This window comes from Priapulus caudatus, unplaced genomic scaffold (assembly GCF_000485595.1).
Source record: "Priapulus caudatus unplaced genomic scaffold, Priapulus_caudatus-5.0.1 Scaffold193, whole genome shotgun sequence".
Taxonomy (NCBI): domain Eukaryota; kingdom Metazoa; phylum Priapulida; class Priapulimorpha; order Priapulimorphida; family Priapulidae; genus Priapulus; species Priapulus caudatus.
Genome location: NW_014577254.1, coordinates 100,651 through 113,150, shown reverse-complemented (window position 1 = coordinate 113,150; position 12,500 = coordinate 100,651). Strand labels below are relative to the sequence as shown.

At 43.0% G+C, this 12,500-nt stretch overlaps 1 protein-coding gene and 1 long non-coding RNA gene across 2 annotated transcripts in view; both read right to left on the bottom strand.

The window, feature by feature from the left end:
• Positions 1 to 1,567: 1,567 nt before the first annotated feature.
• On the bottom strand, positions 1,568 to 5,869 carry LOC106807062. The gene is made up of 2 exons (XR_001393616.1): positions 5,674 to 5,869; positions 1,568 to 4,459 (listed from the first exon to the last, which is right to left on the bottom strand). It is a non-coding gene; the product is annotated as an uncharacterized LOC106807062 (long non-coding RNA).
• Positions 5,870 to 7,571: 1,702 nt separating this feature from the next.
• Positions 7,572 to 12,500, bottom strand: part of LOC106807064 (dual specificity protein phosphatase CDC14A-like) — a 67,982-nt gene continuing 63,053 nt past the window's right edge. The window contains exons 9-13 of the mRNA XM_014809290.1: positions 11,445 to 11,675; positions 10,822 to 10,960; positions 8,804 to 8,987; positions 7,914 to 8,065; positions 7,572 to 7,610 (exon numbers count right to left, since the gene is read on the bottom strand). Of these exons, the coding sequence (XP_014664776.1) occupies positions 7,589 to 7,610; positions 7,914 to 8,065; positions 8,804 to 8,987; positions 10,822 to 10,960; positions 11,445 to 11,675 (728 nt within the window). The 3' untranslated portion in view covers positions 7,572 to 7,588. The remainder of the gene's footprint in view (positions 7,611 to 7,913; positions 8,066 to 8,803; positions 8,988 to 10,821; positions 10,961 to 11,444; positions 11,676 to 12,500) is intronic.

Sequence of the window (12,500 nt, the reverse complement as noted above, 5' to 3'; positions counted from 1 at the left end):
ACACACGAGACCGATTACATGACCTTCGTTGCGCGGAGGTAATAAATACGATATATAATGATAATATACATTGTAGCTATGTAGTACAAATTCGCGGATTATTTAACAATTAGTATTGGATATTTGTTGCAGCTATAGCGTGTGCAAGAGATAAACATGCGGGCACATGGGCATATACTCACAGATATAGTCATGGGCTCAGACCCAAAAATCACTTCTGGTACCACCTGAGGTGGCAAGTCTAGATATGGATTTTTGTAATCCTCCATGTGTGGGGACATATTCTGATATGATAACCTTGGGCGGAGTGGCAGCTTAGTGGTAGCTTATCATGACTTTTATACTATACCATGATACCATATTATGACAGGCGTCTGAATGATGAAATGGCATTATTGCTGAGAAACTACCTTAGACCAAGCCAGTTAGGTCACGAATCTGGTCTTAATACATTTAAACACAATGAAAATACAGGATAATATATACCATCAGAATCACCACGCTGTGGATAGACGGATTGATTGCGTGCGTGCGCGTGTGCCGCGTCGGTTTACCGCTTGTTACCATAGTAATGCCTGCGTTTCCCATACGATATCGAATGTGTGCATGTATATGAAGCAGATTACGGTGCATTCACCAGGTGGTCGACAGGTTGTCTACCGCTATGCCAAAGACATGAGCGAATAAAATATTAGTACAAATAATGACAATAGTAAATGCCAAAAAAAACAGACATTTACATCAGGTAGATACATTGTCAGCAGAAATTATTTAATTGAATATTTCTTAAAAATATGTTCACTATTCATCGTACATGAAATCATAAAATCGTCTGGCAGCAATGCACGTGTTGGACGGTACTCAACAACTACAAAATCCTATAAATGTTATTGCAGATGTGCATAGCTATTCTATCTTCTGCGTCTATAAAATACCCGAGATGACGCATAACACTATATCGTTTACTAGTACACTTATCATAACATCCTGATTGACAGATTTCTACATCGCCGAACGCACACACGCACCGCCATACACGCACGAACGCTAGCGCAGCGAACGGCTTCTGTAGCAACACTGTATAACGGCAGTGACACGTACAACACGTATTAGTAACTTCTACTACAGGAGTAGATAATAGGTATAGGTATAGGTAATAGGTAGATATTATCTACTCCTGCTACTACGTAACTCCCTAACGTTATACAGATCTGAAAACAAATGAAAAGGCGCGCCATATAGCCGTCCGCTCACAGGCACGCACGCACACACACATGCGCGCGCGCGCACACACACACACACACACACACACACACGCACGCACGCACGCACGCACGCACACACACACACACACATACGTGCACGAAACTACTTCACCAATGTAAGTTTAGCAGTGGTATATAGCGTGGTGACAAAAGCACTTCTAATTTTCAATTAACTTCCAAATAATTTCAATCACACATGAAATGCATCTGGCATTCGTTTTCCTCGCTCCAAATTGCACACTTGCTTATAAAAATAGCTTCTGTATACAAAACAATGATGAATACAATTACACAACGATAAGTTTAAAATGTAATAAAGTTATTGTAATACGTGACGACACATGCGTGCGGTAGGGAAGCGTGTGAATGAGCCCACAAATAGTACAGCAACACTGTCAATAAGCTTTTTACAAGGCTTACACACGCACGCACGCACGCACACACGCACGCTCGCACGACTTGTTACTCCCCGTGTAAAAACTTATTGCTAAGCGAGTGTGCCACTCAACCCGAATACAAGTCATTGGCAACATGCTCGACAAGATCGGTAACCGATCGCGTCTGCCTTTACTGGCCCTCTGGCGGCAACCGCGAAAACTACGCATCATGGCCGGATGCATAGCAGAGACACCAGTGAAGCAGGTTATAAACAACAGCCTTGAACAGGTGTAGTTCGCATTAATAAGACGTGATAGTAGGTACGGCACAGTATCTATTCATAACGTGAGCGCAAACGATGACTACTAACATCTAAATCATCTCTACCTAATATTGTAAACTATAGTAGCAAAGTGGCTGGTACGCTCACAAATCGAGTTTGGTTTGTACTTTGTAGCTCATCCTATTTTCTCAAGGGCACCTTCGCCTATCGCTACAACAGCGACACTACGTTCTTATATATATGTACACAAAGTAGCGGCTGCAGTAGTGACTATTTCATTGTGTGCATCACGCAACAAACAAGTGCAAAACTACAGCGATAGCTTACAACTATAAAAACAGCGTTCACGCAGGTGAACCAGGTTCATGACGTTTGAATGAATGCACGACTCTTTTCCATCGAGAAACAGTATGGACTGTTACGCTGCTACAAGAATGATAGGGTGGCTAGTATAAGAGCCTACCAGTCACCTGCAGATTGTGCAAAAGTTGTTGTAAACCTTATAAAGCCCCAGCGACCTTACCAACTGTCATGGCAGCTTTCGCAGTTTTACACAGGACAACGCTACCACTGAGTACTACAGGGGGTAAACACGCACCATAACACACAACAATCCCATTTCTATATACAAACTAAATTTTTTGTTACGAATAATAACAACTAGACCGTGTAGAATAATTCGTCGTAGAAACTACACATCGCTCTCACGGGTCCAATAACAACGTGACGACATCATCAGTGCGTTTTTCACGTGACCTGCACGGTAAAATTTATATACGCGCACGGGTTCACGTAATAGTGACGACACAGTGGTTTAACATTACAACTTACAGGAAAACCGTATCAGCAGTATCAGCTGAAGCTGGTGACAACTCGCGAGAAACAACTTTCATCAATCATTCAACAAGGAAATGTTACCACAGCGTCCACGGCCTCACGAATACAACTGTCAAAAAAAATCCTTCGATAAAAATGTTTCCGCGTGCAATTTACGTACACGGTAGCTAGCATACGTATGTTCACATCGTACAGCTATGTACTGTTACATACATAGTGTATGTATGTACTTGTATAAAAGCCCTGATGCTGCAGAGTACATACAGGGTACGAGTGGTAGTAGTATCAAACGCTCGTTTGTACAGATCGCTCAGCGTAGTCGCACACAAAATACATCATACGTTACGCACTGTTTTCGAAGATAAAATATGGTAGTAGTCAATGGTTTCATAAGTAAAATGATGACAAGTATCTAACACTTAATCAGTTTAGGACTTGATCAGTTAATCGCCTGTTGGTAAACAAGTGGAGCTGCTCCAGCCATCTTGATATAGGTTGTAAACAAAGCGAGAAATATCTAATTCACAAAGATTCTACAAACTACATTCGTTATTTAAAAACGCGAAGAAAAAAGTAAAAACAAACGATTACAAGTCAATACTACCGTGACGAAAGCACCACTGCGCTCAAAAAATTTTTTTTTTTACATCACCGTTATTCGAAATGTATCATGCCCCGATGCAACCAGATACGCATAGTATGGCAGTGAGTAGCTGTAGTATCTAGGGTTGTTATGTCGGCGTTGAATCGTCCACCCTGCCCCCCTTCCAGCAGAGGGGGGAGGAAAGTGAAACCATGACAGAGATGACAGGCTATGTAAGTTCAATGACTCGTCACCGACACAACATGGTCGCATTCTTAATCAACACGGATGCCTTAACACAGGCATCGCAGCAACGCACAACAGCGAATATGAAAGAACACAAAGCAAACATGAGCCAACAGCGCAAATATACGGCAGAATGTGAATACGATAAATCGCTGTACTTCGCGCACAGACTGACGACAAGCGAAGAAACAACTTGTTCAGGCATTGATTGGCTAGCAAGCGTCGACGTACACTAAAAATACACGACGCCATGCTTTTCACGGAAAAGCATTAAACAACGGCATGATTGTTTAGGTTGATTGGAATTGAACCTACTCATGCAAAATTGTTTAAAATGCATGGCTATATAGAAACTGTTAAAAATATGTGTAAAGTGCAGACTAAAATGCTATCATCAACTTCTCTTGATTCCAGCCAAATTCCCATAAACACACGTCATATTAACGTGTCTACAAGCACGCACGCAGGCACGCACACATACACTACATAAAAAAACCATGATTCAACGAAACGTTTTTTATATACAAATTAAAACCTTGCGGGAGAAGTTATCATCATGATTGTAGTTCACAGCTTCCCACAATGACGTGGATCACATTGCTCCCCCTCCCCTCCCTCCCCAAGAAATCACGCATCTTAAAAAAACTCGTAAAAATCGAGTGTGAAGGACGTTTCTACGTGCGAGTCGAACCCACCGCAACACTCCCTCACTGCGGCGGCCATGTTGGATCTAGAGGTGGCGCCACCGGTCAGCGACGTAAGCGGGGGGTCGAGTGCAGTGAGCGGAGGTTGTACGGATGCGTGGTGACGGGTCACCTGATCTGCGTCGTCGGCGTTCTAGTAATACGAAGAGAGCCGGAGCGAGCGCTGCGGAGAGAACACGTAGAAGAAGCCATTATAACAACACAGCAATACTCGATAATACAAACATAGCGCAATGCGATGAGAAGTTACAGGGATACTTTACTCTAGGTTCTTGGGATTTTTCAGTTAAAATAGGTTAAAATTACGCTACATAAAAGGTTTCCTGGTTCAATTACCTAATAATTCTAGAGTATATTATCCCTTTAACCCGATTCTAATTTAGGACCCCCATACATCAAACATTATTATCACCATTGCCTTAACTCTATTACTCCGGACCATTACCTACCCATTATCAACCCCTAAGCAAATGTTAATTACACCATTACCGATGCAGGGTTCTAAAGTAGCAAGAATCAGGAGATGTCTTAATAGTGTGGCACATACTGCCGACATTAATATAGTCATTGTTGGCAAAATAATTTCAGAATGCCAAAGGATTTCAACAGTAAGGTGCTTGATAGTAAGTGAGAGATAGTAAGAGAGCGACAGAGTAAACCAACCACCATGCTTCCCAGAGGATGCGAACACAAACACAATTGAAACAATATTAATATGTTCACACTGCAACGTCCACATACAGAACAACCAACAACAAAACAACAACAACAACAACAACAACAACAACAACAACAACAACAACAACAACAACAACAACAACAACACTAGTACCAGTAGCAACATTTATTATTATTAAGTGTTGCTACTCGTACAACTAACACTACCACCACTGCAACGACAACCATCACTATTGCTGCTTCTACTACCTACTACTATAACCAAAAATAGATATCACTAATAGTAGTGATATATTTTTGCTATAAGTATTCTTCTTTTCTGGGCATCTTGGTGATTGTATACTATATTATTGATGTGCCAGGCAACCGTATTTTATTAACAAATCCAGTGTTAGTCATGATGCAAGCAACACAAGTTCTTTTGCATTCTGTCACTAGCACTGATCAGAGCACCTTCTAGTGGTCATGGATATCTTGCCACTGATCAGAGCACCCTCTAGTGGTCAAGTGTATCCAGCTACTAACAAGGGAGCGTTCTAGCAGTCGTGTCTATTCAGCCACTGACCAGAGCACGCTCTACTAGTGATTGCGTGAATCCAGTCACTGACCACGAGCTGACCGAACGACACGACAGGGGGCGCACGCGCATGCGACGCAAATCCCGCATGCCTCTCTCGCGCCGCGCGACGCGACACTTACAATGAATTTCGCGTTAGAGCGGTTGCGCTGGTTGAGGGTGGCGTAAGCCGACAGTGTCCGGTGCTCACGTTCACGCTCGCGCAGCAGCGCCGACCGGCCCGGATCGAGGGCCGCCGCCGACCGATGGTCAGACAGCGTCGTCAGCTTGGGATTGTAGCTGTTGCGACGGCTTTCGAGGCTATCGTTAGACTGCCACGCACTGCGTCCGAGAATCAAGACAGAAAAACATGCAGTGACAGCAGGTCTCTCTACTATAGCTACGTACATACGTGAAGGAGAATATATATGTCAGTTTCTACACGAATAGCTAGAATTCTATATAGTTTTAAGGGCAAAGTTCGCATATTTAGAGAGCATAATAGGAGAGAAAGGCAAAATGAATACGTTACGTATCAGTATTCACATTAGTTTGAAAAGAAACGAAGGTCATAACCAGTATGTGATAGTACAGTGGTTTACCAGAGATTTGTAAACAGACTGAAAGAATATAGGAAAATAGTAATTGAATGGTATCCAGATAAAATACTATGTAGAATGAGCAGTGCTATAAAATTATATATATATATATATTAAAAACAAAGTCAAGGTATAGATATATATATTTAGTCGAATAGTAGATATTATCTGTCATATATATTTTTTATTTTATTGATATATTGCTATTATTTATATAATTATTTTTATTGTTATTATTATATATAGAATGGTATAGTTATATATATATATTTCGAGGTCAATTATATATATGATATAGATGTCATTATAAGAAAATTAGTAGATGTTGTGCTAACACAAAATTTAGATAAAAAATGCAACTGTTGTTTGATTCTTCTTTTTAAAGTCAAGGAACTATTCTTTTTGCTCACGCTGCTAACTTGCGCCAGAAATCGCCCATAAAGTTGTTACTAGTGAATGTTTATAGTTAATGATTCACTTTAACTAATTCACTTTCAACTTCCAGTCAACGGTTAACCGCTCAGCCAAATTCACGAGAAAAATTTTTTATAATAGTCTGTCATAATGTTTGCGTTACATTGGAATGCCCCATAGAAAAGGGTGAAAGAAACATCACATTGAGAACATAGTATAACAATCTACGATTTGCCCTGATGAGAACATGACAAGACAAGAGAACGTGAGTTACTGCCCTCCAACTTACAAGAGACCATAAACATGTATAGCCCCAGGTAGAATAGTTTCGACTATAAAGATCAATAGATAGGTTGTCCGAAGTTTATTTTTAGATACTATGTTATGAGTTCAGCCCTTTATGATAGATTTCTAGCTTATAGTGAGCTTCATGCTACTCTTTAATGTTAGGGCAGTGGCTTGTTAGCAGGTTTAAGCTATCAGTCATCACTGCAGCCCATGGTTTCATATAGGTAGCCGCTGATAGCAGTGCTCGATGGCTGCTTTGAATCTATCTGTGCGTGAGCGGCCGTGTGAGTGCGTGGCCTAGGAGAGCCATGTGTAGTGCCGCAGGCGACGCGTGTAAGTGCCGTGCGGCCGCGTCGGGTGTTATCTGTTGAAAGCCATGCCCGGTGGCGTCTGTGCGTGTGATGCTTGATTGTGTATCGTGTCGCGTGCAGGAGTGTGTGCTGTCTGTGCGCGTATCTGTTGGCTGGCACGCGATGCCTGAGGCGTGCGTGCTGTGTGGGTAATGTCCGCTGGCACGCCATACCGCTGGGCGAGGAGCGAGCAATTAAAAGTATCCTTTTGAGTGCGTAGATGAAGTCGCGATCACAGAACGCGGTTGTGGGTCGTTCGACCCGAGCGGATGCCTACGTTGTGTTGGTTGTTGGTAGCCGGCCGACCTTTGACACCTTCAGCGGCCGACGTGGCACGGCATGGGGGACTCGACGACGGTGATGTGTAGAGGACTGCGGCCGTCGGCGCATGCTTTGGTGCACCTTGCCTATGTCCATCTATGGTTGTGACTTGCGAAGTGAGAAACTTGATGTAGTCAGAGAGCGTTAATTATGATGAGCTTGAGCCATTGCAGGAAGCTTTAATGCTGAGCAGATAACATTGAGTGGAAGTAGAGCACTGATGTTGATGCTGAGGTGAAGAAGCATTAATGTAAGTAATGTACCCTTCCTGTAAGCAGGAAGCATTTGACATCGCGGGCAGCGTGCATGCCTGTGTGCGTGCGTGTGTGTGTATTATGTGTGTGTGGGTGTTACAAGCACAGCCAGTGTGTGTGTCATCCCCCGCGACTAGTGCTCCTCGACACTACGTACCAGATGGAGCCACTGGTGGCGGATCGTAGATGCATCTTGCGTTGAGCCTTGATCTGATTGAGCACATCTCCCTGAGTGAGCTTGTCGTTGTTGTTGCTGCTTCGCAGTTCGTACTTGTTACTCTGTGTCACCGGGTTAACAACACATTCCTCCTGAGAAGCAGCGAACAGAGTTAGCACAGGTGCGGAAACGATACCACATCTCTTCAAGATCTCTCCTAATCCGCAAAAACCGCCAATGTTACGTGATTTTCTTAATTTTAACATTTTAATATCTAGGTTTTTGCTCGTAGAGCAAGGTGAGGTTATATTCTGTTATAGTGATGTTTTGGCCACTAAACCCCTCTAATAGCATGCAATGGTTTAACAGCCAGGTGGGAATGACTGCACAAAAGAAGCAAGCATTAAAATTTATATTAATATATTCAAGTAACAGATGACACACGGCTGGTTTGAACTTTGAAATGAACTTTTCTTCTACATCTACCTACGATTAGATAATACTAAGTCATCTTTAGAGATCACTATAGTCACAAATAATATGCAAAGCTCTAAAGGTGATTAGCATATAATACATTTAAGCAAATATCGAGATATCGAGGGTAAGAAACTGCATGCAATTTTACAGTGGCAGATGAAAGGCAATTTGAAGTAATAAGCTATACATGCTGTCCAGCAGTAAGATGATGATATCACCTAGTGCTTCTTAAACTATTTCAGTGTCATTCACCCTCGAGTCTTTATAACAACATTTCATTCACCCGCGACTAAATTTCCTTGTGTTTTTCACCCATTTTCATCTGCCCCAAAATAATTTCATTCACTTTTGGGTGAACCACTTGAACACCAGCACTGATGTAACCTAAGGAAGCAAATGCGTATTAAGCTTACCTTAATTATGCTATCGTAATCCTCTATCCTCTCTGGCAGCTTGTCCTCGATGCAGATGTCATCGACGCGTGATGTGATGTGTGACATGGGACTGCGTGACAGCTCGGTGTCCATGTTGTTGTTGTCGCGACACTTCTGCCGCACCCGCATCAGATCTCCCTCCCGCCACATCTCCATCTGCATCCTGCAACAAACAAGAGAGCACACGTACAGCTAAGCTGTTTTTTTTTAAATAATTATTTCTTACATCAGTTATATAATGTCTTGATAATGTTATAATAGCAACCGTAACTTTATCACATCTCAACAATAGAAAACAACAAGCAAGCAGTCACTGCTGGATGCATGTGAAGTATGTACAGTGACAGCTATATCAAACACACACACGGACACATGCACTATGTCACGAGCATTAAAAAGAAACATGTCACAGCGCGTCTTTATTAATATTTTTAACTTTGTTCATGGATCCGCTGATGTAAAAAATAAAAATAAAAGGACAGCAATTTTTCGTTATATTTCTGCCAATGTCAGAATAAAAGTGTTCACTGTAGCTGAAGTTAGCACATCACAAAGGGGCCGCTAACAACTATTAACATTATCACCCCCCCTCATCCAAACCGTATTTCTACACCTATTCATAACTACCATTTTTGTTTCTCCTACCAAAAATTAACTAAAATGTTATTTTTTCTGATTCGCAGGGTGAGGAATGAATTGACATTTATATTCGTATTTTAAAATCATACGACAGCTGTTGACCTTCCTCCTCCCAGCACACACGGGCTACACGCCTACGATAATGTCGAGAAATGTCAATGACCTGCTGTTCATCAGTAAACTCCTCGAGGTGAACAACCTCATATAACATCATTGCACGTAGAGATATGACTGTTGACTCCCGCGTGATGGTGCTGTCACATGATGAGATGCTCAGACGTCCCAAGTCTCCCGGTCTCACCGGGAGACTCCCGGTATGACACGCTGCTCCCGGTGCCCCGGAATGAGGTCAGAAGCTCCCGGTCGTAACATTTTTCAGCCATATGGAAATTTACATCATTAAATCAATAAATTACTAAATTTGCCGTTGTTGTTGATGTACTTTGATTCCAGCGAACAATAAAAGGCGATAAAACGATGATTTTACATGTATACTTTATAAAAAATGGTGGTGTGCCGCGGCAAACACATATATGATATCGCAGCCCGCCACAACTTTTTTTCCTATTTTTGCGCACTGCGAAAAATCGGCGATGGACCTGGCTCCCTTTCTTGGATTGTTGGGCCAATGCTGGCTCCCTTTCTTGGATTGCTGGCTCCCTTTCTTGGATTGCTGGCTCCCTTTCTTGGACTTTCCCAACTTGGGACCTCTGGATGCTGTTTGAGTGAACTGAGTGACGATGATAACACAGTACACAATCTATGATCCGAAATTCTGAAAACCGAAAAGCTCCGAAAACCAGAAGTTTTTTTGGTGGAGGTCGTCTATACACCTAAGCTTGCGTTTGGCTGCGCAAGATTCAATGCATAAATATTAATGTGTTTCGCATTACTCATACATATTTTAATGCACCGGTACAGCACTTGGCCTCTTGAAAACTTGGGTTTTAGTACTGGCTAGTTGCACGTCGCAGGATATACGGTATGTATATCTGTACTGTACTACCATTCTGAAATCCGGAAAAATTCCGAATTCCGAAACGTGTCTGGGGTCGCAAGGGTTTCGGATAACAGATTGTGTACTGTAGTTGGTGCGTTACCGACATAGCATGCACGACGCTGAGCTGGAATTAACCCGCAAGAAAGACGTCGGGTAGGAAGGCCTGAAGTAACCTGGAGGTGAGACTCGGAGGCGGAACTCAAGAAGAAGGGCTACACCTGGAGGAAAATGAAGCGGAAGGCGACCAACCGAGCGACTGGAGGGAGTTCACAAATGACCTATGTTGCCCAGGAAACTGAAGGGTAACAGAGAGAGAGAGAGAGAGAGAGAGAGAGAGAGAGAGAGAGTTGGTGCGTACTCTTCCATGTAGTGCTGCTGGGGTCCGATGATGGAGCCGGGTCTGCAGATGCGGATCCATGCGATCACCTCAGCTGCCGTGTAGTGGTAGTGCTTCATCATGTAGCAACCGATGAGGGTGCCAGTGCGACCGAGGCCAGCTGCAGCAATCACAGAACACACAGCTGTTAACAACGTAGCACGCTCATCCATCGCTCGTCGTGACCGTGCCATCTATCCTAACTTTCCTCTGTCCTAACCCTATCATTAGTCCTACCCCATACCCCCCTATCCGGACTGAGCCACCTATCCTAACCCTATCATTAGTCCTACCATATGCTCCTACCCCATACCCCCCTGTCCAGACCCAGCCACTCATCCTAACCCTCCCACGGACTGCTTCATACACTAATCCCCTAACCCAGTGCTTCTTAAACTGGTGAATGGTTCACCCAAGGGTGAATGAAATTATTTTGGGGTAAATGAAAGTAAGACGAAAATGACCAAACACAAGGAAATTTAGTCAGGGGGCGAACGAAATTTTGTGATAATGAATCGAGGGTGAATGACACTGAAAGTTTAAAAAGCACACGCACTATTGCTCTAACCCCGTTACTATAGACCCATGCTCACGCTAACACGCACCTTTGCAGTGCACGGCGAGAGCTCCTTCGGTTGCCTCGGCGATGTCAATGAACTGCTGAAGGATGTTGTCTGTGGGAGTGCTGCCATCTATGAAGAACAGATCCTTGTGCTCGAAGCCGGCCTCCTTGAATCGTCGCGAGTCGTACATCTTCTTGTTGAGTCGGACGATGTGCGTCACGTTGTGCTTGCGAAAGTACGTGAAGTAGGCTTCCGGCGCGTGCAGCGGGTAACCTGCGGACACACGCAAACACAGAGGTCAGCACTGGAGCAGAGGTCAGGGAACCGTTGTCAGAAACAAAATTAGTCTTAACATTAGTCTTTAAACAGTCGTAAGTGCTCTCTTAGCATTAACATTAGCATTAACTTTACGATGTTTCTGACAATGGCCCCCAGCTATTCTGCACGATACACGTGCGCATATAAAGTCTTCACGTCTTGATGCCTGTGCAACAAGCCAGCAACGTCAAAAATGTCCTTAAAACTGAGACTTGAATAGCAAAATGATGATCTCTGCAGATTACGCGTATGGCTCACTATTTTACACTGTTACACATGTAACTGTTCTGCATGAATTATAGTTTTTTCAAGATTCTAATAATGAATGAAACGTTAACGAAATGTAAAATTAATATATTTATACAGCTCTACCTCATTTAATCAATTAATGCTGATACTTGTGATGAGCTGAGAAAATCAACATGTAAAAATCTATTCCATTGATATTTGCATTTACCTATTTGACCTATTTGACCTTTTACTTAAAGAAACAATTTCTTGCCACTTTGGATCATTTAGGCGTATTATTTAACGATAGCAACTTTAATTTGATCACATCTCAACAATGGAAAACAACAAGCAAACTGTAACTGCTGGATGCATGTGAAGTGTGAACAGTGACAGCTGTATCATCACACACACGGACACATGCACAATGTCACGCATTAGAAAGAAACACGTCACAGCACGCTGTGTGACAGTAGCTGGGCCATGTTACACGGCTAGGTTTACGCACGTACGCACGCACGCACGCACGCACGCACGCACGCACACGTCAGT